Consider the following 27,164-nt stretch of genomic DNA (forward strand, 5'->3'; position numbering starts at 1 on the left):
TTTTGATGGACTACACATAGGGCAGTCAGAAGCTGCCTTTTGTGTATGGGAGCTCATGCAACCACCATAAACCAGCCGTAGCAGAAGCTCCCATACAGAAAAAGAAGCTTATGTTCATCCCTGTACCGCGTGGCAGTCACCTCACGGTAACTGACCCATGGTGCAGGGATAATCGTGGGGCCCCATAGGCTCTTTCTGATACACCCCTGAGGCAGAAAGCCGGGGGAATTAAGGTCAGAAGCTGAGTCTGAACGCTGGCTGTGTTTTCTTTGGTGGCATGATTTTAAATGTTATCAATTTTTAAATGCGATTGAATTACACGATTTTAACTGTAATTTAGTGGCAAGGATTTGGTTGGACCAAGGTGGAGTGTAGAAATTTATGACCATCTTTTAAAAACGAACCAGTGTGAACTATCGTTTTTACTTTGAAAATTGCACTTACCACTTTAACTTCTTATACGGTGGCCCGGGTATTCTCACTGCTTGTGCACCATCTCCTGACCCGCGTGCAGCTGAGTAGGTGCTGTCACGGAAGGAGGCACATGGACCCACCATCTTGGAGGGAGGGGAAGGTCTGCGGACTAGTTGTCGCAGCCTCCCGCCCTCCCAGTAGTATAAAATAAACAGAAACCGGCGGGCTCTTTCTGATACACCCCTGAGGCGGAAAGCCGGGGGAATTAAGGTCGGAAGCTGAGTCTGAACGCTGGCTGTGTTTTCTTTGGTGGCATGATTTTAAATGTTATCCATTTTTAAATGCGATTGAATTACACGATGTTAACTGTAATTTAGTGGCAAGGATTTGGTCGGACCAAGGTGGAGTGTAGAAATTTATGACTATCTTTTAAAAACGAACCTGTGTGAACTATCGTTTTTAATTTGAAAATTGCACTTACCACTTTAACTTCTTATACGGTGTCCCGGGTATTCTCACTGCTTGTGCACCATCTCCTGACCCACGTGCAGCCGAGTAGGTGCTGTCACGGAAGGAGGCACAGGGACCCGCCATCTTGGAGGGAGGGGAAGGTCTGCGGACTCGTTGTCGCAGCCTCCCACCCTCCTCTCGCCCCTATAAAAAGATCATGGGGACTCGTCCGCGCAGCGGGCGCGCCAAAGGCAATCCCGTCTGCACCCGTCCGCGCCAGTCCCGCGCCTAGCGCCACTACCCCTGGCTTGACCCCCCCAGATACCATTAGAAGGGTCAGCTGCAATCGAGCGCAGCTATTGAGGCTGCGGGAGGCAGGTGAGAATTATAGCTGTATCACGCTGGCCCCAGAAAGCGAGCGTCGGGAAGCCACGCAATGCTGTCCTGTTTGTAAAGTTAATCTTCCACCGATTATCGGGGGCAGAACTAGGACCTTCACCAATTCTCATACGGCTAAAGAAAGTCGAGGAGATCAAATTACCAACTGTCTCCTTATTAAGCCAGATCATTGGTAAAACACAGCCTTGAGTGTGCTAAGCTTATTGGGGACAGAAATATCCAAATAGCCTTGATCACTGAAACATGGACGGATGCAGCGTCCGGTCCTGATTTGGTAAAGGCTACTCCACCGAATTACTGTAACTTTGTCCTGGATAGACCTGGTAAAAAGGGAAGGGGTCTGGCTATTATTTACCAAGCGTCCCTGCAGGGAACCTTCTTCCCTGTGACCTCTGGGGCATGTGAAGCCCTGGGGTTTAAGTTGGAGCTTTCCAACCATCACTCCTTTAAGGGGTGTCTCCTGTACAGACCTCCGGGGTCGAAGTCTACTTTCTTGGAAGCAGTCGGTAGTATCTTGGAGGAAACCCTGTGCACCAACTTCTTTATGGTTTTGGGCGACTTCAATTTCCATTTAGAAAGAAACACCGATGTGTACACTAATGCCCTAGTGGAGATGATGACCACTATGGGGTTTACCCAGAGGGTCTTAGGGGCAATGCATCTGGCCGGCCATACATTAGATGGGATTTTCTCGAACAATCCCAATCTGATATTTTCCAAGGCTGAACCTGTGTCCTTGTCAGACCATGGGGCTGTGTTATTTACCATCCTCAGTCCACTGGTTAGGAATAATCTGAGAGAGGGGCAACCATCCAGGATGTGCAGGTCCTGGAAAAACATTGATGGGCCAGTCCTGGAGGATTTGTTGATAGCATCAAGGCCAGTTTTGCAAACCGATGTGAGTAAAGCCTCCATTGAATACACTGAGTGGCTTGATAAGGCCTGTCTCAGGTTAGTCCCACCTAAGACGTGTCGGCCTACCAGGCCGGTACCTTCGGCCCCTTGGTACTCGGCTGAGCTTAGAGAAAAGAAAATCATATGCAAAAAGCTAGAAAGAATCTGGCGAGTGAATTACCACGAACTGGATAAAGAGAGATTAAAAATTAGCCTTAGGTCATATAAAGAGCATATTAGAAAGTCCAAGAGCGATTTCTATACAGATAGAATTGAGAAGGCTAAGAACTCGGCAAAGGAACTTTTTGATACGGTGGTCACTTTAACCTCCCCTAAAGTGATGGCTGTGCCCCTCAATATCGAATTCTGTCGATCACTGGCTGACTTCTTTTTGAATAAAGTTCAAGTAATTTTCTCCACACTCGAACAGCAGGTGACCTTGAGCAGTGCGGAGAAGTCCCAAAGGGCCCCCCGGTCGGGACCTTGGAGGAAAAATTTGCTGCCTTTAAGCCAGTAAACTCTGATGAGGTTTTAAAACTTATGATGAAAACTAAGTCAGGCTCTCCTCAAGATCCATGCCCCACGTCAATTGCAAAGCTGGCAGCCGTCACTATTGCAGATTCTCTAACTGGTATTTTTAATTTAATGTTTGAAAAGGGCGACTTTCCCACAGTGTGGAAGCGGGCATCCATCCATTCACTACTCAAAAAACCTTCGCTGGACATCATGGACCCCAATAGCTATAGACCTATTGCCAGATTACCTTTACCTGCAAAACTGGTTGAGAAAATCATGAACTCCCAGCTCTGCTCCTTCCTGCGTTACGCTAAGGGTTTAGACCCGGCTCAACATGGGTTCAGAGAAAGACGCAGCACTGAGACCGCCCTGATTAAATCTACAGAGGAGGTCCGGAAGGTGCTTGATGATGGGGGCCAAGCAGTGCTGATCCTTTTGGATCTAACAGCGGCCTTCGATATGGTTCACCATGCTTTGTTGGTGGACCGATTGGAGGACTGCGGGATCCAGGGGAAAGCACTCAACATACTGAAGGCCTTCTTGAAAGACCGGGTACAAGTGGTGGCTATGGGGGATGCCGAATCAAGACCTTTCGAACTCCCCGGTGGGGTCCCTCAAGGATCCTCCCTTAGCCCCACTTTATTTAACATATATGTATCCTCCCTTGCTCGGGTGATCCGAGCCTTCGGGTTCGAGTTAACCTCTTACGCAGATGACACCCAGATCGTGGTCTCGGTGCTCCCGGAGAAAGAGCTGGTGGTGGCAGCCAGGTTTCAGGAATGCATGTCAGCAGTCAGTTCTTGGATGGCAAAAAGTTCCCTAAAACTCAACTCCTCTAAGACTGAGGTGATTGTCTTTGGGTCCAACTCTAATCTTTGGAGTCCAAGATGGTGGCCAACTGACATGGGAGAACCACCCGCTCCAGCTCAAAAGGTAAAACATCTGGCAGTCATTATAGATAGTCAACTTTCTTTTAAACCACAAGTCATGGCGTTGACATCGTCCATATACTGGCTCCTGAAAATCATTAGGAAAGTGCTCCCCTTCCTACCTGAGGGAAGCAAAGAAACTGTGGTGACGGCACTTGTTTTGTCGCGCATCGACTATTGTAATATTTTTCCTTGAGGCCCTCAAGGAGTGTTGAATAAACTTCAGGTTCTACAAAACGCCGCAGCCCGCCTCATTGGAGGCCTGCCCAAATTTGCGTCAGCTACCAAGGAATTGGAGAAATTGCATTGGCTTCCGATGCGAAAGAGGATCATGTTTAAAGCCCTCTGTATTGTCTTTAAGGCACTGCATGGCTTGGGTCCAGTCTCTCTTTAAGATCATTTCCAGTGGTATAGACCAGAGAGACATCTGAGGTCTGCCAGTATGGGACTGATCAAAATAGCGCAGATTAGGAAGGCTCGCTGGGGGGGTAGGAGCTTTCTCCGAGGAGCAGCAAAGGCATGGAACTTCCTCCCCCTGACCCTTAAATCAATCACCAATCTGCTAGCTTTCAGAAAACATCTCAAAACATGGCTCTTTACCCTCTAGCCGCGGAACCTTAACCTCAGGGAGTTATCACTTCAGCGCCAGGACACCGGATGGTATTAGTGCGCTTCATAAGTGTTATAATAAATAAATAAATAGGTGTCCCCTCAGCGCCCGACTGGAGGCCCCCTGGTTTCTATGTTGGAAAGTCCAACATGAAAAGTCAGCGGAAACCAATCATTGTAATCCCGACTACAGAAACACATTGGGATTATATGCCGGTTTTGATTGGCCGATGGGCAATCCAGCCGAAATGACCGGTTTTAATTCTAACACCTATATCCTATTTAGTCAGTAGGAATTGAAACCGACTATCTCAGTCGGAAAGCCTCCGACTTAAGTTCGGAGGCTTACCCAAAGAGATTGTTATGGGACCCTAAGACTCAATTGAAGTTGACATTGAAGCCTTTCATAACATCGGCCTCACTTTTAAAGGAGATGGCAAAGAAAATGCGATCCACTTGAGGGCTGTGAGCAATCCATAGATGATATCTGCATCACCCTTTAAGACTCTTCCAGCAGTCTATCTGTTATTCCAAACCAATAGCCAACATTCCAACAAGAAGGGGATAAAAACAAAACTGGCCTAGCTGAAAATAGAACTTTTAACAGTGTCCCATGTCCCGTGTCTTTACAAACACTGCAATGATGTTAATGGTTCACAAATCAGAGGTAGCATATGCCAAATGTACGCAATTAGAATCTCGTACAAACATGTAAGGGAAATCAATGTAAAACTCCAACAACAACATGAGGTTTGGGGATTCCTTAATATGGACTTCCTGCCACCTGGAGTGCAAAGGAAGCAACTGGAGATGTGCAATTATTCAAAAGCAATACTGAAGCACTCAGAGAAGTCCCCCAAAAAATAAGTTGGTTCAAAAAAAGTAGTAAGGCGAGTTTGTGATTGAACTCTGTATGATTGATTCCTTCCACAATCTTGCACATTCTTTGCAACTAATCTTGATATCCACATACAAACAGGCAACTGACAGGTGTTTCGTCAATGGGCTTTCTCAAGGCTGGACCACGTGATGGGAGGATGAGCACAAAGAGCGAGCAGGCCTGCAGTATGGTGCCTCACTGAACGAATCAGGAACATTTCCATAACTGTATGGGCAATCAATGGAAAAGCCCTGAGGCTCCAATAAGCCTGTCGGTAACGGCGTCACAAGACGTAACGAGAAAAAATACTACCAGAATCCTTGCTGGAAACGTGTAAAACACTTCGGTGATGAAACACGAATCGGCTGCCTTCCTGCCTGTAGTGTATGTGGCTGTCAAGAATCGTTACAAAGAATGTGCCACATTGTGGAAGGAATAAATCATACGGAGTTCAATCACATCGCTTTACTACCTAATTAAACAGACATATTTTGATGGAGGTATGTGAGTGCTTCGGTATTACTTTTGAATAAATAATATGCTGCTAATGCGAATTCTGAAAGGTAAGAATCAAGCACAATTATTACAAACACACTCACCACTGAAATGATAGCCTCCCTCATTGAAACCAGGGCTTTATACGTAGGAAAATGTCAAGCTGAACTTCCACAGACATGTTCTGAAATGTAAAATTGCTATTTGTTCTATGTAATCTGTGTAGGATCATTTCCATTTGTACTTTTAAAGTATCTCTTTTAAAAGTTTAAAACTTGTTAAGTATTGAGTGCCTAATCATTCAGAAATACATATACACATAAATACGGAGGAAAAAGGTAACAGTATTTTATTTTTATTTTTGCACAATAAAATCTTCTTTCAACTCTGCAGATTTAATCATCGAACATATTGAAAATACTCCACCCTTGTATGCTAACAATGAACATATTTCTCACACCAGCCATTAACAACTCAACTCAATACAGAATGTTAAAAAAAACATTAGGTTTAAGAGCAATATTCCGTATTCTTGTGTCATATATCATCCTCATAAACATTCCACATGCTAAATGACAGAACAAGCACCTAACTGTGATTGGCCAGAATGTATTTAACTGTTCCCAAGCCACTATAAAACTGGGGTGACTATCCATTGGCCAGGTATGACAGAGTACTTAATAAAAAGTGTATATGACCTGCAATAGATGAAAACATGACTGCCACGGAATTCTAACCATTTATCCTGGAAATTAGAAAAGAAGCTGACCTGTCAGAACTGACAGCGCATTGACAGGAGGGCAAGCGGCCCCCCTCCCTGAGCCTCTGTAAGGCCTCTTCCACCCCAGTTCCTGCGGCCAAATTAATGTCTTTGGAGGGGTGCATGCGCCCCCCTCTCTGAGGCTTAGGAAGGCCCCAGGGATCCCATCTATCGAGCCAGTGTTTTTAGTGGGAGGTGAGCGTCCGGCCACCTAGGACACTGCTGTTCCATGCGCGGGGGAGTGTTGAACACAATTTTATTCCCTGCCTGCATTTTTACAGGCAGGGAGCATGGTTTTGCTCTCATAAAGTGGGAGCAGAGAAAAGATCTGCTCCCACCTAGGCAAGAGCAAAGTAACAGTGTTGTCTCCTACTCTGCCCAGGCAGTGGCAACAGGGACCCTCCCTGCTACCACCAACCTTAAAAAAAAGTATGGGTGCCTAAGGTGGGCAGTGGCTAAAATAATGGCCGCCTCCTGCCAGCACCGAGTATTGGTGCTGTCTGGGGAGCTGCCAGGGGTCACAGGGGCCTTGGTGCTGCTCCATAGCCCCAAAGGTAATTTTAATATTGATATTAATGCTCGAAACCTCATGAGCAGCCCTACTTTGAAGAATCCCTCACCTGTCTCAAGTTTCACACTTCCGCTTTTACAACTAGGCTGCCTCAGTGCGGACAGGACACCAATCTCTTAATGAGGCGTTGATGCTCTCCCTCACTGGCTCGACATTATGGAGCTCTATAAGATTAACTTAGAGCAAGACATGCTCAAAGCTAATAACAATATATTGAAAAGGAGTGTAATTATATCAGACAACGCTTCTTTTATATGAACATTCTATTCCAAGCACAGTTTGTCCGCAATATCCACCAAAATGTCCAAAAATCAGTCAAACAAATGGAATTTCAGTGATTCATCCTCCGGGGAGTCTTTTAAATATTTGCAAACTCCAATTTTATTTATATTCACGGTAAACAGATTTTACAATCAGCCCAAGACAATGACTTTTGTCCTTTAGGACTTTATCAGGACTGAGAAATTAAAACAGAAAGAACAAGCATCAGTCATGGTTGTCATACAATCATATTCCGATGGCATAGTACTAAAATTCACATGCATACTGACACAGTAAATACATGTTGCTACATACTCCTTAAAACTCCGTGCCCAAAAACAATGTAAGTTCCCAATCTGTAATGTATATTTACAATCATTACTCCGCTTTTATTGTGAGCCTTTTCGTCGTCCTAAAGAAAATCAGTTCAACTAATCACATTTCCTGTTACATGATTTCGGCAATACTGTCTCCTCTCCAGTCTGTTCCGACCATCCCTTTGAGGATGGTATGCCCTTCAATTTAATTTTATTTTTATTTTATACGCTTATAAAGCGCCAGAATAGACCCCCGAAGGGGTATCTCTGCGCTATAACTGCAGATGAGGGTGAGACATAGTAGTGTGTCCGATGGTAAAAGGAACGTTAGTTACTGGGAAACAGGTAAGTTTTTAGGTTTTTCCGAAACATCATGTGGTTGGTGAGGGACCTCAGTTCCGGCGGCAATGAGTTCCAGAGTGTAGGTCCGGTGTGAGCCAGCGCACGGCCACCTTGCCTGGTCTTCTTAACTCTAGGTACCTTCAGTAATTGCTGATTACTGGAACGCAAGGAGCGCCCAGGGATATAGGGCTGAAAGATGTCAATCAGATATTTAGGGCCCATCCCTGTTAGGCTCTTGTGTATGGTGCAAAGAGTTTTAAACTGGACTCGCTTCTTTACTGGAAGCCAGTGAAGTTTAGTCAGTAGGGGGCAGGAGGGTGTCCTTGGTGGAGCATTCATGACAATCTTTGCTGCTGTATTTTGAATAACCTGCATTTTCTTGAATTGTTCCTCGTTAGCTCCAAGGAGCAATCCATTGCAGTAATCTACCCTACTGATAACAAGAGCCTGCACCAATGTTTTTCTGTGGTGGTCCGGTAAATAGGGGAAGACACGTCTTAACATCCCTATAGCCCGGAAGCAGGTACCGGCTACTTGATTGACATGATCCTTGAAAGTGAGTTGTTGGTCAAATAACACTCCCAAGTTTCTAACCTTGCTTTTGGGGATGGGGACAGGTCCTAGTTCTTGGGGCCACCAATCCGATGACCAATGTGCCGTCGCTTGGCCGAACAGCATGACTTCGGTTTTCCCGACATTACACTGCAGACAATCTAATCTAATCTATCCTTGGTTATTCAACCCTCTTATAGACACATAAAATCATAAAGCTCTTCCAGTTATAGGTTATTTTTCCATATCCTTAACTTACTTATTTCCCTTATACATTTGAAATCCTGTCTCCTCTCTGGTCCATCAACTATCTACCAATCGGCTGTGACTATGTAGAAGGACTGTTTTGTATGAGTGACATTCTATCGGAAATCCAAATTTCAAATCTGGTAACTCAATGATAGGCAATCACACAGCTTCACTTACAAAGTCTGCGATGCAAGTTTAACCTCTACTCCATCAACATCTAGCCAATCACAATGAAGCATGGTAGAGTCGGAAACCATATTACAAACTTCAGTTTAACGCATCCAAACCTAATTCTTTTTCCTTTATGGAGCCTCAATCAAATCTCCTCTCTGGTCCATCTATTTTCCACCAATCAGATCAGAATATAGTCGAAGCACTGCATTTTGAAATTAAAACAGAAAAAACATGCATCACTCTAGGTTGTCATGCAATAATATTCTGATGGCATAGTACTAAAACCTGCATGTATATTGGCACAGTAATTACATGTTGCTACATACCCCTAAAGACTCCCTTCTCAAAAATAATGTAAGTTCCCAATCTATAATGTATGTTTACAATTTGGATAACCTTTATCAAAAATAAGGCCTTTTCTTTATATACATAACTAGCTTACCCATCGCACGTTACTGCGATCTCCGAAGAGAGGAAATTCAAGGAAACTCGTTATGATAACATTCAATTTACATTGTGTCATTTTTATTGAAACGTATTCATTTTAATATGGAAAACATTTCAGAGTGTCGCTTAATTCTATTTATTTATTCGAGTGCTTGTGGATACACAATTTTTAGTTTTTCCGTCTGGTGCATACATCAGTATTCGAAAGAATTTGAGGGCCTTGGGGGGCCGATATTTAAAAAAGAATATGCCAGAAACCTTCACGGGAGTGTTCTTAACAACTTCCCAAAGTTTCCTGGCGATAGGATGAATGCTGTTTTAATTCTATTTATTTATTCGAGTGCTTGTGGATACACGATTTTTTGTTTTTCCGTCTTGTGCGTACATCAGTATTCAAAAGATTATGAGGGCCCTGGGGGGGTCAATATGTAAAAAATATTTATGCAAGAAACCTTCGCGGGAGTGTACTCAACAACTTCCCAAAGTTTCATGGCGATCGGATGAATGGTGTTTCAATTCAATTTATTTATTTGAGTGCTTGTGAATACACGATTTGTTGTTTTTCTGTCTGGTGCGTACATCAGTATTCAAAAGATTATGAGGGCCCTGGGGGGCCGATATTTAAAACAAATTTATGCCAGAAACCTTCGCGGGAGTATACTCAACAACTTCCCAAAGTTTCATGGCGATCTGATGAATGGTGTAGTAATGCATAAAGGACAAACAGACAGACAGACAGACAGACAGACATACATTCGTTTTTATATTTATAAATAATTTCCTGACCTAGTGTAAAATACACCAATATGACATGATCACCTGCCTACATACTATCTAAAACATTCACTAAAAAAGATGTGACATTCTCTTTAGTTCTTTTCTGTATCTCTTCAAGAAATGCTCCTCAAATACATAATCCTAAATAAACAAAAATCTCCTAATTACAAAAATAGTTAATCTACCATAGGATGATATCACACTCACTTGTGTGAAATAAAGCTTTGATTTCCTTAATTGTCCTTAATTATTTGCCTGGGTGGTGTAGTACCCACTATTTCACCTAAAATTTACGAAAATATAATTTTAAAAAATTCAGTTCAACAAGGAGTTTTTATCTGAAGTATAATCCTATCATATATCCATAAATAAAGTATGAAAGTTGAATTCCTCGTGTAGTACCCATCCCCTCCTTTTTGCTTTAGGATTAGTTAATTTGATCAGGGCCAGTCTAGTTATGTATCCTGCTTTTAGTTGCAATGCTTTCTTAAAGAATACATTCCGCTCAGAGCAGAGTTTATTATATATGACTTACTCTTTGTCAGACAATCTTGAAGAAGTAAAGAATAACATTTCTCAAATACTGTCTATCCCATCTATTTTCATTCAGGATTACATAATTGCAAAAAGGGCCGATCTTAGAAAATTGCCAATCTCTACTCAAAATACGACTTTCCAAGAAACAAAAGAAAGTGATGCCTCTATTCTCAAATTCTCAAAATGTAACCTAATTTGTTCCTTCCACCCCAGCTCCCCCTACGGGGCTACTGACCTTGCTGCTTCGTGTCCCAGAGCCGAATGCCACAGGAAAAAGTGAGAATACCTGTATCGTGTGACTATGAGGAATATAAAGTACCCAATTACCAATCAATAATATGCTTTTATTGTGAGCCTTTTCCTCGTCCTAAAGAAAATCAGTTTAACCAATCCCATTTTCTTTACATGAATTTGGCAATACTATCTCCTATCCATTCTGTTGCGACCATCCCTTTAAAGATGGTATGCCCGCAAATGTAATCTAAACTATCCATGGTTATTCAACCCTCTTGTAGACACATAAAATCATAAAGCTCTCCCCGTTGAAGATACTTTTTCCATATCCTTAACTTACTTCTTCCCCTTATACATTTGTAATACTGTCTCCTCTCTGGTCCATTAACTATCTACTAATCGGCTGTGAATATATAGAAGGACTGTTTTGCATGAGAGTCATTATATCAGGATTAAAAGTTTCATATCCGGTTCCTCAATTATATCCAATCACACAGCTACACTTACAAAGTCAAGGATGCAAGTTTATCCTCTACTCAATCGACATCTAGCCAATCACAATGCAGCATGGTAGAGTCGGAAACCATATCACAAACGTCCGTTTAACACGTCCTAAACTAATTATTTTTCCTTTTCGTAGCCACAATCAAGTCTTCTCTCTGGTCCATCTATTTTCCACCAATCAGATCAGAATATAATCAAAGCACTGTTCAGCATGTGAATCTACTAGTGAGAGAAAAAGTTTTTTCTTTCCTGTTCAATGAATGTTGGCCACTTTAAACAGCGGCATGGCAAAGCGGCAAACTATATGACTGATAGCAGTTCATTCACATCGTAAGTCACTCTGGCATGGAAAAGTGAACGAAGACATTATTTATGTATAACTGTCTCCCGTCAACACGGATATTCATGAATTTAGAGTTAACCGATCAAGTAATGGCGTAACCCATTCACAAACTATTAAAACCAACGTTGTTTCAGACCTATCAGAATGGCGGAGACTATACGGCTCATAACAATTACTTCACGTAATTCGTCACCTTGGCCTATGTATGAAAACTGACGATTATTCCTATGCATCTGTTTAACATCCATATTAGTATTGATACATTCAGTGTTGGCTATTCGTAAAGCCGCACACAAAATTCCAAAACATCCAAAGCCAACGAATAATCACCTCATTATTCTTCCGAGAGATTATCCAAATGGGCTAATTTTCATTTTCGGAAAGCTAACATACCATCACTCAAGCCTTAGACTTATACCGTAATACAACCAGTACAATCCCAAATAGGTAGAGCTGAAGAAGAGGTTTTAATGATCTTTAACAGTCCTCCATCAACCACCTTACTTCCTTTTACATATGAGAACAAAATATTCTAATTTAAACAGTAGAAAAAACATAGACATTCTCAAATTAATCCCTAATGGTATTCAGGTTTTGAAATAATGTTACTCATTTACCCAAACACTTGTGATGATCTAATTAGAGAAAGTAATGTAACTAGTTTTCCAAATTCAAACCATATTGTACAAGTCTCAATGTACTAATCCACTTAGCTTCTTCCTGTTTGAGCTTGAATTCCATAGCCCCCCTCGCATCTCTCTATTCTCTGAATTCCATAGAATATAAAGTCCATATTATGAGGATGACATTCTTTCATATGCTCGGCTATAGGGGCTCTAACGTCTTTATTCAAAACAGCCCTTTCCTGTTTTTGAATCCTATGTTTCAATACTCTTCGAGCTGCCAATATAGACTTTATTGCAATAACATAGAATTGCATTAACCACAGAACAGTTGCAGTTAATATATTGGTTTATGTAATGTGCCCTACTGGTGTTATACTTAAAATCTTTCATTTTATTAAGGCCATGACTACAGATAACACATGATTCACATGTGTAAAACCCCTTTGGTCCCAAGATATTTACTTGGGTCTAAATAATTTCTCATTACTTTATTTCTGATGATAGTACCTTTTCTATATATGTTGTTAGAAATCACTGAGGTCAGCCCCAGGACACCTTAATAAGTTCCAGTTTTTGTTCAGTTATTTATACATTTGACTATGTTCTGAACAGTATGTAAATACAAATGCTAACCTATCCCTGGATTGTTTCTTGGGTTTCTGTATTAGAGTGTCCATTCTTTTGATGTTACAAACTCTTGATTCTGGTTTGAGGAACGGGTCGGGATATTCTGAAAGATGTTTCGGCAGACTGCCTATACTTGAAATGATGGATCTCCCAGGTCGGTTTTGTCCTGATTTATGGATTTTTGGTAATGTGTAAATGAATGGGAATCTGGGATGAGGGACATGTACATACCTAAATTCCCTGTCCTCCTAGAGTACACTTTTGTTCCAAGTAATAATTTGTTAGCTATAAGTCTGCCTGCATCTCAAGTGGGATTATTCTGCAATTTCTTGTAGCATTCACTGTTACTAAATTGTCTTTGAATTTCTTTAGTATAGTCCATTTTATTCATAACCACAATGTTTCTACCCTTTTCAGCCTCCTTTATCACACTTGACTGATCTTTACCTAGATCACTTATGGCTTTCCTCTCTACCAGGGTGAGATTGATTTGTCTGTTATAATATTCATCTTTGGCATGCCTCTGATCTTCCAACCTATGGATTTCATCTATTGTTTTTTTAACAAATAGATCAATAGCTGCAAACTGATTACCCTGCGGTGTCAATTGTTATGGTGAAGTCAGCCCGCTTGTGCATTCATAGTCCATTTCTAAATGAAGCATGGCTGGAAGATCTTTTACATCAATATCTACATCATCAGATAAAGATACAAGCATATAAACACCCTGGACATCAGAAAATAATTAGTTAGATTTTTTTAAATTGTTTATCTACTCAAAGATACACTACATTTTGTATTCATTGGAAAGAAAATGTTTCAGCTTAAATCGCTTGGCAAAATTATATAAGTCAATCTGTAACTCCATCAAATCACAAATCATATCTGGACAGTAGGTAAGGCCACGTTGGAGAACCCTCAATTCTATCGGGCTCAAACACCTTTCAGAAAGGTTAATCACCTGTAAGGTTTCCTGTCCCCTATTTCCGGAAATGCCCCCCCCCCCTCAAATGGGCCTAGATTCTGTTCTTGCTATGCATGCATGTTCCCATTATTGTATTGCCTATTTTTTCACTTCCCCCCTCTTTGTTTTACCAGATTTTTTCTCCTTCCTAGCTTCATTCTCAGAGTGTCTTCGGAAAGAGAAGAGCATTGTGAGGGTTTGGTTCCAGACATGTTACAAAGCCCCGGATCATTATTGGAAGAAAAATCTGAGCTGCTGCAGTTAACCGAGCTTAATTCTGCTGCTTGTTCATTTGTTTGTATGCCTTCCAGCTTGTTCACCTCATCATAGCTTTTGGCAAATGTGAAAACCAGATCTGAACTATAATCCCTTTCATCTCTTCTGATGTTATTAAGTTTTCTGCCGTTAATCTGTAACTGATGTATTTGATAACATTTATAAGGGTGACATAATTGTTCTCTGTGAGCTCGGGTAATTTAATTGCCTTCATTTCTTTTATTTGCTCAGTAATTTGTATCTTTAATTTTTCTACCTTTCTTTCTACATTCTCTATCAAAACATGCATCATGCAGAATGAAGATAAATACAAATTTTCCTCCCACTCTTATAAGTGGTCGTCCTCAAGCTCATCAAATGTGGGGGAAATTAAAATCCTTAATCCTCTAGGAATTATTTTGTTATTTACATAATTCTTCAATATGACCTGTCCCACCACTTATAAAGTTCAGCTTTTTTAATTTCTCCAATTTGAGGATTGTACTCCTCAAACTATTCTTTATTAGGCTTTTAGCAGCCTCTGTCATTACCATTTTACATGGTTTAAATAAATATGCTGCAATTTTCTCACAATCATCATCCATCATGGGCATCTCTAATATTACTACAATATATTTCTACACTGTGCAGTAACAGCTTCTTTCCAACATCCACGAACAAATTTGCCACAGAAGTGTAGGCCTTGACATTGCACTAGTGTGTCATAGTGAAACATGTTTCTTTTAATTATCTTTAAAGCTTTACTTCACGCAATACAAGAAATTCTTGGAGAACTTAAGCGAGTGTGATCAGATCCTATGGTAGATGAACTATTTTTGTGATTAGAAGTTTTTAGATAATTTTGGATTATGTATGTGAGGAACCGTTGTAGAAGAGATGCATCAAAGAACTAAAGAGAATGTCATATTTTTTAGTGAATGATTTTAGATTGTATATAGGCAGGTGATCATGTCATATTAGTGTACTGTAACAAGTAAGACATTTATTATATATATAAAGAAGAGGCCTTGATTTTGATAAAGGTTATCCAAATCGCAAATATACATTATAGATTGGGAACTTACATTGTTTTTGAGCAGGGAGTCATTAGGGGTATGTAGCAACATGTATTTACGGTTTTAATTTCACAGCCCTGATGAAGTCTTAAAGGGACGAAACATGGTGGCTTGGGCTGATTGAAAAATATGTTCATCATGAAAAAAAAAAATTGGAATTTGCACATATTTAAAAAAATCCCAGAGGATTTATTCAGTGAAATTCCATATGTTGGACTGGCTTTTTTGACTTTTTGGTGGATATTGTTGACAAACTGTGCTTGGAATGGAATATCTGTATAAAAGAAACTTTATTTGATATAATTAAGCTCCTTTTTACATATATTGTTTTTGGGTTTCTGACTGATTGTGGCTCCGAAGCAGTGAAACCACGGAAAGTTGAGCGTCAGAAGACTTAAGCTAATATAAAAATTGTCTTTCACTATGACACACTAGTGTGATGTCAAGGCCTACCCTGCTGTAGCAAAAATTTCTCTCATGCTCAAAGCTGTTTGACTGGAGAAAAGGAGGAACACTTTACAGCTACAATTTTAGATCAGGAGATACAATATCCTCCTTGGCAAAAAGCATCAACTGTATAAGCACAACAACAGACAAAACAAGGCAGAAGCGGTCAACTACTTTTAGCCTACTACAACAGCAATGAATGCTGAGTCCTTTCTTTCACCCCTCCGGTGAATAACTCTAGTGGGGGAAAAAAATTATTATCATCTTTCAGAGTGGGAAATGGACATGAAGGAAAGAGGAATGTTCGATTTTTGAAACATGGCTACTGTTGGGTGCCCCACAAGGCTTACCTCTGCTTGTGAAGCGATTCCGCAGAGATGACAAGAGCCACCGCCCCTGTACCCACCTGACCCGTGTGGACTGTAGTACCCAGCAGGGATGAGATGGGAGCAGGGAAAGGAGCCAGAAAGGAACGAAGAGGCTTGGCGAATGTGGAGCTTGGGTAGGATCTTGGAGCCAACTGGGAAGACAAAGAAGACTTAATCAGGGAATGACCACACCTCCCACTTCCAAAGCAGACTTCTAAACACATACAGAAAGCCTGTTCACCCACGGACTCACCAGCGCTCATGCAGACCACTGTACCCGGGGATTCATTGATGCTCCAAAACGAAAAGGAAACCAAGGTATAGCGCTTCCAGCGCGTAATGCACAAACCCAAGGTATAGTGCTCCTGCGTGAGAGTGCACAAACCCCAAGTATAGTGCTCCTGCGCGTTAGTGCACAATCACGTGGAGGGCTCATTCAATGTAACGTTCCTGTGTAGCCAAAACGTGAAAACAAGAAAAGCGCTCCTACACTGCAAGTCAAAAGGAAAATACAAACAGCGCCCCAGCGCGGTGAAGGTGAAGTACACAGTTAGCGCTCCTGCGCGGCGAAGGCAAAAGGAAACAAACAGCGCTCCAGTGCGGTGAAGGCAAAAGGAAACAAACAGCGCTCCAGCGCGGTGAGTCTTAACCCCCCGAACAGTACTCCTGCTCATCGAGGGTTACCGACAACTGTGTCGGCGCAGTACTCCGATGCAGCGGAGGCAATGGAAAGAGGTCTAGCGCACCTGCGCGGTGGGGACATCTGGATATGTCTCCGGGCTCCGAAAGCAGAGTCTCGCATCCTGGGATTCAGCAAGAATCTGAAGCGTAGACCCGGCGGGAAACGCGGTGTTTATGCGTTTCCCCCGGAAGTGCTTCTATGAGGCCAGCACAGCAAAAGACTGGACTGGGACTCGACTTCCGCCGGAAGTGAGTATCCCGATCTTTTGTATGTGTTTAGCGGCGCCCAAAGGAACGGCAAATGCCGCAACATGACAGCTACACCTCGATGTTCAAGCTTTCTCCGCTGACCACTCACTCACTTGCTCGCTTGCATTTTATGTGCCTGCCAGGTCTATAGTCAATTTTTGTAACTCAGTATTTCCTTGAAGTAGTGCTTTATTGTAAGATAGTACAGCTCAAAAACAATGAGCAAGGCTTCTACCTCTGAGCTGTGCTATCTGAAAATAAAACAGGAATTCTGAGAAATGGGTTAAATGAATTCCCTTCACATCCTGAAGGCGCATAAAACATTTGCTCAACTCTGCCATAGGCAAGAATAAGCCAAAATTATGTGGCAGATGGATGCAAGAAGGATAACCACAGTGCATCTTCCTCAATGTCTGGGTCGAAAACCCATGTCATCCCAACTCAAATCATTCATTACCTGAGATCAACTCTGAATGCAATTTAAAGAACAGTGGGATTAAGAGAAATATTGGATTCTGTGATCCTCTGATTGATCGAGGGCAATATTTCAGCAACAAATGTACCAGGAGTGCAAAATGTCAAAGCAGAAGTTTTAAGCAGAGAGTTTCAAGAAGAGCATGAAATGTGTTGTGTCCTGTCTGTCTGTATTGTAGTTTGTAAATTGAAGTGTGAGCATTTGCATATGTTGCTTCCCGCCATGTGTATGTCACTGTATCCTATGAAGACTTTCCTGTTCCAGTATGAAGTGTATGATGTAGTGTTTTGTGAATGGTTTTGATATAGAGTTGGGAATTAGGCTGGTTGAGAGTAAGGGAGTGATCATGGAGGTCTTCCAGTTCCTTTTGGGGTGGATACACAGTGTCATCTGTGAAACCTGAGCCAAACCGGATTAAAGGATATAAAGGTGTATTTGACTACCCTGTCTTCTACATAAATCTACACAGAGTTAATTTACTTTGTGGCTCATGCTTAGGAGAATCTCGTTGAAATGTGGAGGAAGCCAGTGTCTTTCTACTCACATACATGCCTCAGTCGTGCCATACCCAAGCTATTTTTGATGGTAGGCATAACTTCCATGTTCAAAGTTTCAGGTCACTCCACAGGGGCAGCAGGCATTAGCATAGGTATAGCAATTGGACTGTCTAACCACTCTTAGATGATATCCCTGAATTTGCCTGCCCTCATATTACTACACTCGCATACAGCTACATAAAAAATATTAATTTTTTCTGATATGTAGTCCTTCAAGCCTTGATAATATGCACCCAGTTTAAAAGATTTGATACACAAATATATTGTCTCTAAAAAGTATTTTAATGTCTCCTTCAGCCTGCAAGATATTTTAGAAGAAGATGACGTACTGCTATGTAACAGTGAGGATAACAAGGAGGAAGCTGCAAAACAAGTAGCCTACTTTTTCCCACCACGTCCCAAAAAAATTAAAGCAAAGCCTTTAGACAGGACTTTGGCTATAATAAGGCCTGATCTCTTGAGGTTACAAAGAGGTAAGTTATAGAAACAGAGTTTAACTTTCTTCTGCTTACACATAGTCCCTCTCGAATTTTTAAAAAACAGTTTCTTTGTAATGTATCTGGAGATCTTCCAAATATTATCACAAGAGAGAGAGATACAGTGAGAGAGAAAGAGGCCGAAAGAGAGTTTGTCTGTGTGTGTGTGTGTGTGTGTGTGTGTGTGTGTGTAAATGTAAGTGTGTTTAATATAGGCATATTGTAATTGTAATTGTACGTGCATTTTCTTAGCACTTACGACCCCTGATGAAGCAAAGATTAGTAATTAGTGCGTTAGTAAAATTTATTTGCTGTGTTTTGTTATTTCTTGTGCATTAGTTGCCTCGGGATTGTGTTCTTGATTCTTTGTTTGTTTTATTTGGAGTAAGGATGGTATGGTAGGAGTGGATTTGAAAAGGGGAAGTAGTGAGTTGCTTTGTAAGTAATGGTCATCAGTGCTTTTAGTTGGGTGGCATGACTCAAAAGGATGGGTAAATGATTGAGAAGGATGTTTAGGAGTTCATAGTGGGCAGACTCTTTGGGATGAATCAGAGGGAGAAGGAACTGATGTTTTTTTATTAATATAAAATGCAAATTATTTATGCAAACAAATATTTATACACAAACATAATGCTTGGTAAATTTGTGTTTGCTGAATTAAACCTCTTTATATAAATACCCATATGTACATTGAAACCGAAATATTTACATAGTCTGCGATCCACATTTATCATGTGGTACATTTTTATAGTGTCAAATAACTAATTAACTTATATATAGAAAAATATGAGCATGGCACTTACTGTAGCTATTAGTAGCAAATGTTGCCCTCTTCATATGCACCCATATGTACGCAGAAGCAGCAATCATACCAACATGATCTGACATACACATGCATCCTGTGGTTCAATATACAGTTTTCCCTAAAACAAATGTATCTACCTATAACAGGAGGCACCGTTCAAATTATAATATGTATATGTATATCAACAGCTATTTTCTACAGCATGAGAAGTATAGTTTGTCATGTATGAATAAACTGCTGTGGTACATTCTTGAGTTGTGAGTATAGCCATGATATGGGGACGAGCACGCTTTTGACCGATCTTCTGATGTAGAGATGGTTGTCTATGAATCTTCTGTTTTTAGGTAGGGAGTTTCATTGTTTAGCTGCATGGACAGAGAAGGTCCACGCTTGTATGTAGGAATTATGAGGTGGCGAGCTATTCATGAGTGTTGGACTTGGCCCTTCTGGCAGGTTCACCCCTAATCTTTTTGATTTTAATCTGTGAATCTGTGATAATGATTGTTGGTCTGTGCGCACTTTTTCCCTGTGTCCCAGAGTAAAGTGCGTGCATGTAGTTAGGCTGGCCTGCTCTCCCATAGGGATGCATGGGGAATGTCTGTGTCCCTGGTAGTTTCTGATGCGTGGGGAGTGCAGACTCGAATTTGGTATGTGCAAGCTCGTGAGAATGAATGCTTCGCAATGATGTATGTGGCATGAGTGTGTCATGTGTAGAAATGACACTTCTAGGACTTGGCATATTAATGTAAAATATGCCTGGCGTGTGATTGGCTGGAGCTGGCTGGTGAGCCTGGCTCCAGGAGGGCTGGATGGGTCTGCCCGGTGGTGAGTGTGAGATTAGCATGTTGATGGCTGGGGAAGAGTGCATCTGGTCCCTGATGGGGCTGGACTTTCCCCCACACAATGCTGGCTCTACCCCCTGGAGTGCGACTGATGACCCTAGCCCTGCCAGTGAATGAAATGGGTGGTTGAGCTATCAAGGGTACTTCAAAACCAGCTGCAACTGGTTTCTCCCCCACCCTGCACCTACAGACAAAGGAATTTGCAGTATAAGAAGGGGCTGTGTCCCCATACAATTTGTTCTGCTGTTGGATCCTAGCTGAGGGGGCTGCTGCTGTTGCTGGGGCCAGGAGGACCGCCACTTGGATTGTCTCCCTGCCTGGAGACCCAGTGAGCTGGCTCTGGGCCCAGCCTTGCCCCCTGCCTGTCTCCAGACCTTGCTGTAGCTTTGCTTTTGCCCATAGCACTGAGAGCCCTGCTCTCTTGCCTTTCAGCGCTGGGGAGCGCTGTCATTCCTTGCCTAGCACTTGAGAGCGCTTTATTTTGTCCCTGAGCGCTTGGGAGCGCTTTTTGTGCAGCCGGTGCCCACCTGGCATTTGCCCGCTTTAATTGCCGATTTTTGGCAGAGCGCGTGCCCACCTCGCTTTATATTTTATTTAAAAGCTGGTGCCCACACGGCATTGCCCCGTTCTTGAATTCTGATTTATCACGAGGGAGCCCACCCCTCGGATACTGACACCTCCCCTGCCTGCCTGAAACGGGATGCCGCGCTGCCCGCGACGACCCGGAAGTGGTTGGCCGGCCGGCCAATCCCTCAGGGGCCCGACCGAGAGACCCGGAAGTCCCGCCCTTGGCACTGTGGCGCGAGGAGAGGAGAGAGGCTGCCGGTGCTCGCGGGGCTCCCGTGAGGAGTGGAGAGCCCCACACTGCCCAGAGGAGGAGCCGTCCCGCCAGCGAGACAGCCGGTGAGTGGGGCTCAGTGCAGAATCGGGGAGGAGGGCGTTGGGGCACATTGCCGGTGCCGGCCCCTCCCCGTCAGTGTGAAGAGCCAGTTGAGGCTCTTGGGGGCACCTATCTTAGTTCCTGAGTCCTCCTTGAGGGACTCCAACGAAGCCCGCCTTTGAGATTGGAGCCCCGAGGCTCCTGGGGGCAATCTGTTCATCGAGCCTGAGAGGCTCAGGGCATTCCCGTTTTCGAGCCTCTGGGAGGCTCATCGCCCTAATTGCTCTTCGAGCCCTGAGAGGCTTTGTGGGCCCCAGTTGTACTTTAGAGCCTGCGAGGCTCCCAGCCCATATTTGTTTTGCGAGCCAGAGAGGCTCTAGGGGGACACAGGCAGTTAGTTGGTCAGAGCCCCGTGGCTCCCACGCTGTGTTCCCTCACCATTGTTCTTGAGCCCACAAGGCTCCAACGTGTGCCCAGCATTATTTACAACTGTCCAGCACTTAGTGGACAGTTACTACGTTTAGGTTTGTGCTCTGTGCTGCAGCCTTCCCTGACAATTTGGACTCAGGGCATTTCAGCCCTTGCGAGGCCAGTTGACCTGAGGGAGAATTCTAGTGTGGTGCTACATGCACCCTGCGCATTGTAATTTACTTGTTTATGTGATTCCTGCGCAAATGTTCTGCCTGCACCTCTGAATGTATTTCAATGCCTCATATGCACTGTGTTTATGTGTTATCCCCTTTGCTAAGAGTGACCTGCTTAGAGGATTGTTTATGTTCCATTACCTTTGCTAAGAGTGACCTGCTTAGGTATTCTATATTTTATCCCATTTGCTAAAAGTGACCTGCTTAGAGGATTGTTTATGTTATTACCTTTGCTAAATGTGACCTGCTTAGGTGATTGTTTAGGTTTCCTTCCCTTTGCTAAAAGTCACCTGCTCAGAGGATTGTTTATGTTATTACCTTTGCTAAATGTGACCTGCTTAGGTGATTGTTTAGGTTTCCTTCCCTTTGCTAAAAGTGACCTGCTTAGGTGATGGTTTTACTTCTATAGGTCCTGATGATAAGGTCCAAGTTCCCTGCGTGATTTTCCTACAGTGTTTAGGGTTGCGTAGGAGGTATTTACTCTTTACCAGTGATTACTGGTTGTGTGCTGCATTTACTATTTTAGTGCTACGGTCATTATATGTTTATGTGCTAAGTGTTATACCTACAAGTATTATTCCTAACAAGTGCCTACCCCTGACAGTGGTCCATGTGGCCCTGTCCTGTACATAATCCCTTGTAAATTCTGCCCGTGTCTGTTGGCACATTGTAAAGTTTGTGTGTTATCTAATGTGTTTTTACTATAATACAAAGGCTATTTTTTTATTTAACCTTGTGTGGAGTTTCCTTTGTGGTGGGACTTGGGTGTTGTTGCTGGGTGCGTGCGCAAATGCTTTACACATCGCCTCCGAGATTAGCCTTGCTGCTCACGTCACGTTACCTAGAGGGTGAGCAGGGGTTGTCTTGGTGTGTAACTCCCTTGCCCTGACTTAGACATGGTGGTCTCTGACTGACTTTGGCGTGAGCCTTGGCCAGCCCGGGGTCCCGGGTCCAACAATGAGCTTAGGCTACTTTGTTAAATGTGTTGCTTGAATTTCTACCTGCTTAGGAGTGGTCCTTTGCCATGTTTTGCTGTGTTTTGAGATACAAAGCACCTTAAAAGAGGCTCTTCTGGTAACTGGTAGCCAGTGTAGCACCCTCAAGGCAGGAGAGATGTGTGCTTGTGGCTTTGCATGAAGGAGGAGGCTAGCGGCAGAGTTCGGAATTCTTTGTAGTCATCTCATAGATGACAAAGTTGAGCCGTGAGACAGACCGTTAGCGCAGTCTAGTTTGTAAAGTAGAAGAGAGATAGTAACTTGAACCTTGTGTGAAACCTAGGTGTGGCAAGATGCCTCACAGTGTTTTCATTGTGGAAAAGCCTGCTTTGGCTTCCTTATGCACTTGTAGAGTACATTTTATCTCCTTAAATAATTTGAGGTTGCTCCGACAACATCAGAAGCAAAGATGCTTGCGGGTTTTCCACTCGCCACAGGTGAGCTGGTCAGCTTGGGAGGCATTCAATTTGAGGTGGCTCCATGTCATCCATTTGTCAACGGCTTGGAGGCAATTGAAGAGTTCTGATGTTTTAATGTTCTTTGGGCTTTCCAGCTTCAGAAGTATCTGCATGCCATATGCAGGTGATGGGAAAACAACTGATCAGATCTGATAGTGATATCAAGTAGATGTTGAAAAGCATTGGTGAGATGATTGCCCCCTGGGTGACTCCTGCTTTAATCTTGTGGTTTAGAAGAGAATGAGGGAGATTTAATATGTTTTTCATAGGTAGGATGTAATCCAAATGAGAGCTGTGCCTTTTATTCTGCCTTCCTCAAGTCTGTGGATGTGTGTATAATGATCCACTATTTCAAAGGGTGCTGAAAAAGAGAAGAAGGGCAGAAACTCTGTTCTGGTCGGTCCTCTATGATTTTACGGTCATCCCATACAGAGATTAGGGCTGATTCAGTTCCTCTTCCTAGAAAAAAAACTGTTTGGAAGTTGGAAAGTATTGCATTGTCGAGAATGAATTGTGATATCTGGCCAAAAGCCGCTCTTTCTATAAATGTGTCCAGGAACAATCCTTTTGCGAAAGATCTATACTTATCATGGTCTTGATTGTCCATGTTAGTTTTTTTTTAAAAGATGGGAGTATTTATGCCTTTTTTAGGTCTTCTGTGAAAATCGTGTCATTAAAGGAGTTGATGACGACTATTCTTACTGGATTGGCCACTGAAGTTGATAGAAGGATATTTTTGAAGATTTGAGGTGGACAAGCGTCAGAGGGGCAACCGGCTGGATTGCTTGCTTTGACAAGATCCATATACTGAGTTAGTGATAGTTCTTTTAAGGAGCGTAGTTGTTGTGTTTGCCTAACTGGCAAGTATGGATGGAACTGAGTTGGGCCTGTGTTAATTTTTGTTGTTTAGTTAGATATCCAACATATATGCTTTAGATTTGTAATGATTAGTCAGATTGTCACAAAAATCTTGAGAAATGGAATTAGTATCCCCTGTGTATTTTGGCTTACAGAATTCAGAGAGTATTTTATAGAATACTTGATTGACACACTTTGCCTTGCGGATTCTGTTACAATAGTATGGTTGTTTTGCATTTTTTATTGTTAAATTGTATATTCTCTTGTGTATGTTCAGGCATATCTTTTCTTCAGGGTTTGTTTTGAGCCATTTGTGATGAAACTTTGTATTTTGTTGTTTGCTCTTTTTTAATTCTGTATTTATTCAAGAGGCGTGTTTCCTTTTGTTATGCGTTGATGTCTTTAGAGGAATTAGGAGATCAAAAGGTTTCTGGAGCCATCCATGGAGTTTTTTAAACACATTCAGGGGCATCAGATCTGTGTTGGTGGTAAAAAGATTTTCTAGTTCCTCCAAATTCAGCTTGGTTCATGGTCAGTATGTGGATGAGGGTAAGATGGTTTTATTTGTGGTGGATTGTGGTGTCTTGTGTGGAAAAACAACAAGGGAGTGTTCTTATCTTTTGGCAGGAGTCATTCTTTAGAATGTGACTAGGTTTGGGTTGGTAAAGATTATAGTAAATGTGTGACAAGTGACATGTGAGGTTAGAAATGAGTTGCTGTAGGTTCTGTGTGTCTAAGTCAATGAGGATGTTTCTGGGGAACGGAATATTAGGTTGATCAAACCATATCTTGAGGTCAACAATGATGCAAAGGTTTGAGTATATTGTAAGAAGGCTAGGGATTGTTCTAGCAATGTGTCTGGGAATGTTGCATTACTAGGTGGTGGTCTGTCGAGGAGAAAGTAACATGAAAATGTTGCTGTGGGGTTGCATCAGAGAAGGAGGGTATCACAACCTTATAATGAAGCATCATCAGCTGTGGCGAGATGTGTTGTTTCTTTAAATATGATGGCTAAGCTGCCTCCTCTTTTGCCTATGCAATTTTGTGTAACAGGATTATACATTGGTGGAACAGCTTCATGCAATACCGGTGTCATATCCTCCAACAGCCATGATTCTGTAATGAAAAGCCGGTCTGGCTGTGTGTCTATCAATAGGTTGAATATGTAGTACTTGTCTTTTGAAACTAAATGAGCATTTATAAGTAGGCAATTTAAAGAATCTAATTTTGAGGTGGAGAGAGTTTGTGAAGCAGAAGGATGAGTGTTGCCTATTGAAGTTGTTGGTGGTGTGATATTGGTAGAGGTGGTAACTGCTGAGTAAAAGAGAGAGTCCTGTTTATGGTTTCCATTGCCTCAGTCCAAAAGGCTCAGAAGGCATCTTTTTTGGTCTGGTTGGTTAGGTAGTGATAGTTAATGAGTGTGTTCAAAAAGTAAGGGAAGTCCTGTAGAGTTGTGTCTGAATGGTGGGTTTGTTTTGGGATAATGTAGAAGGTGGTCTGTGTGTGGTAAAGGGGTGGTAGTTGAGCATGAGTGTCATGCTATATGGCTCTGATTTGAGCAATGGTTGACAGATGTGTTGGTGGGTATTGTGTATTTTTGGATAGAGTGCTTGGTGTATTTGCTGCATGGAGAGGTGGGGTGGAGAAGACTTTAGAAGTAGGTTATTTACTGTGGTGTTTAGCGAACAGTGGATGTGTGTATTTGGGTTGGGATGGGTGCAAGGTGTGGGTTAAGTGACAGTATGTGCTGGCAGATTTTTTATTTGTGTTTTTGTCTTTGAGGGGGCAGCATTATCTGTTTTTTTGTTTGTGATCTGAGGTATATGGTTTGAGTGTGAAGGTTTGATGAGTTGTGAATATGGAAGGGAAAGGGTGAGGGGAAGTATTTGAGTAAAGTCTATGTGTACTGTGATAGAGGGAGAAGGTATGATTTGAGAAGTATTTATAGACTGAGTAGGAGATGATTTTTCTTTATTTGTGTGGAGGAGTATTGATGGGTGTTGTCATTGGCTTGGTGTGAGAAGAATAGGATTTTTGTGTTCATGAATAGTATAATAGATGCTTGCAGTTAGGGTTCAGAGTGGTGGCAAATTAAATGAATGGAGTAGTGAGAGGGTAGTGAAAGGAATTTGCGTTGTGAGAGTCAACATTTCTGAGAATAATATATGTGAGTGTTGTGTTGTTTTGTGTTGTATTGTAAGTAAGCGAAAAGTGTATTTGGTTGTGTTGTAGTCCAGAGTCATGGATTGTGTAGGTGTTTGTGGGTGTAAGGATATACAGGGTATGTGGGAGTAGGATCTAGTACTGGAAATAATTTGATGAATGGGTTGAGGGTAAATTGACAATCTATGTTTGTAGAGAGTGGTGTGTGTTTGTTGTGGCTTTGTGTGCATGGTTGCGCTTGTGCCTATTTCTCGGATGATATTTTTAGATTGTGAAATAGATATCATTGAGTCCTATGAAAGGCTTTATTGTTATGTGGTTAAAAACCCTTACAATATAAAAACAGTTGCAGCATATTCTTTAATAGAAAAAACTGTATATAAAATTACACAGAAGTCCAAAATATGCATTGTACTTTGGAACCTTGGAAACCTTCTTGGCGGTTAATGTTCCACCCGAGGGCCAGCTTAGGGTCGGCAGGTTTTTGGTAGTTAAAGAACAGATGCTGACCCCGGAGATGGAGTGCCACTCTGCCGTAAAGGGGAGTGGTTGGAAACATTAATGGCATCCAACTGTTTTAGCGCCTTCGTTACAAGTTTTGTTAATCCGATGTTCAGCTTTGTATTGCTCAGGTTTAAAGCTGCTATTATGGCTTGGCAGCATGATCTAATTCCGAGCCTGTTCCATTCTTCACGCAGTAAAAAACGTCTGACGTCGAGAAATGCGGGACATAGACAAACTATGTGTTCCAGTTCTTCGCTGTGGTTGCCACACAGCCTACAGTGAGTGTAGTTATCTGGTCGGCGCCTTTCTGGCAGATTCATTAAAAAAGGCCATTCACCCATCCTTAGGGCCAAAAACTTTCTTTTAAAAAAAAGTGCAAATGTGCTTGATAAATGGGAGGTACAAGCCCAGGTTTAAAATTTGTGATCAATGCCCAGGCGTGTTTCCTTTTTGACAGGATTGCCCTGTCTGAATGGAAGGACCACAGCCTGACGCTCTTCTTAATGACTACTTTTAATGCCGACTGGGAGGGATTTGTCCCCCAGAATTCCTCAACACTG

General features: G+C 42.3%; 1 protein-coding gene across 1 annotated transcript in view; it reads left to right on the forward strand.

The window, feature by feature from the left end:
- Positions 1-27,164, forward strand: part of NME8 (NME/NM23 family member 8) — an 843,103-nt gene that overhangs the window by 562,284 nt on the left and 253,655 nt on the right. Inside the window, exon 11 of the mRNA XM_086967295.1 lies at positions 18,277-18,452. Within this exon, the coding sequence (XP_086823421.1) occupies positions 18,277-18,452 (176 nt within the window). The remainder of the gene's footprint in view (positions 1-18,276; positions 18,453-27,164) is intronic.

The sequence above is a fragment of the Lissotriton vulgaris genome, chromosome 4_1, assembly GCF_964263255.1.
Source record: "Lissotriton vulgaris chromosome 4_1, aLisVul1.2, whole genome shotgun sequence".
Classification (NCBI taxonomy): domain Eukaryota; kingdom Metazoa; phylum Chordata; class Amphibia; order Caudata; family Salamandridae; genus Lissotriton; species Lissotriton vulgaris.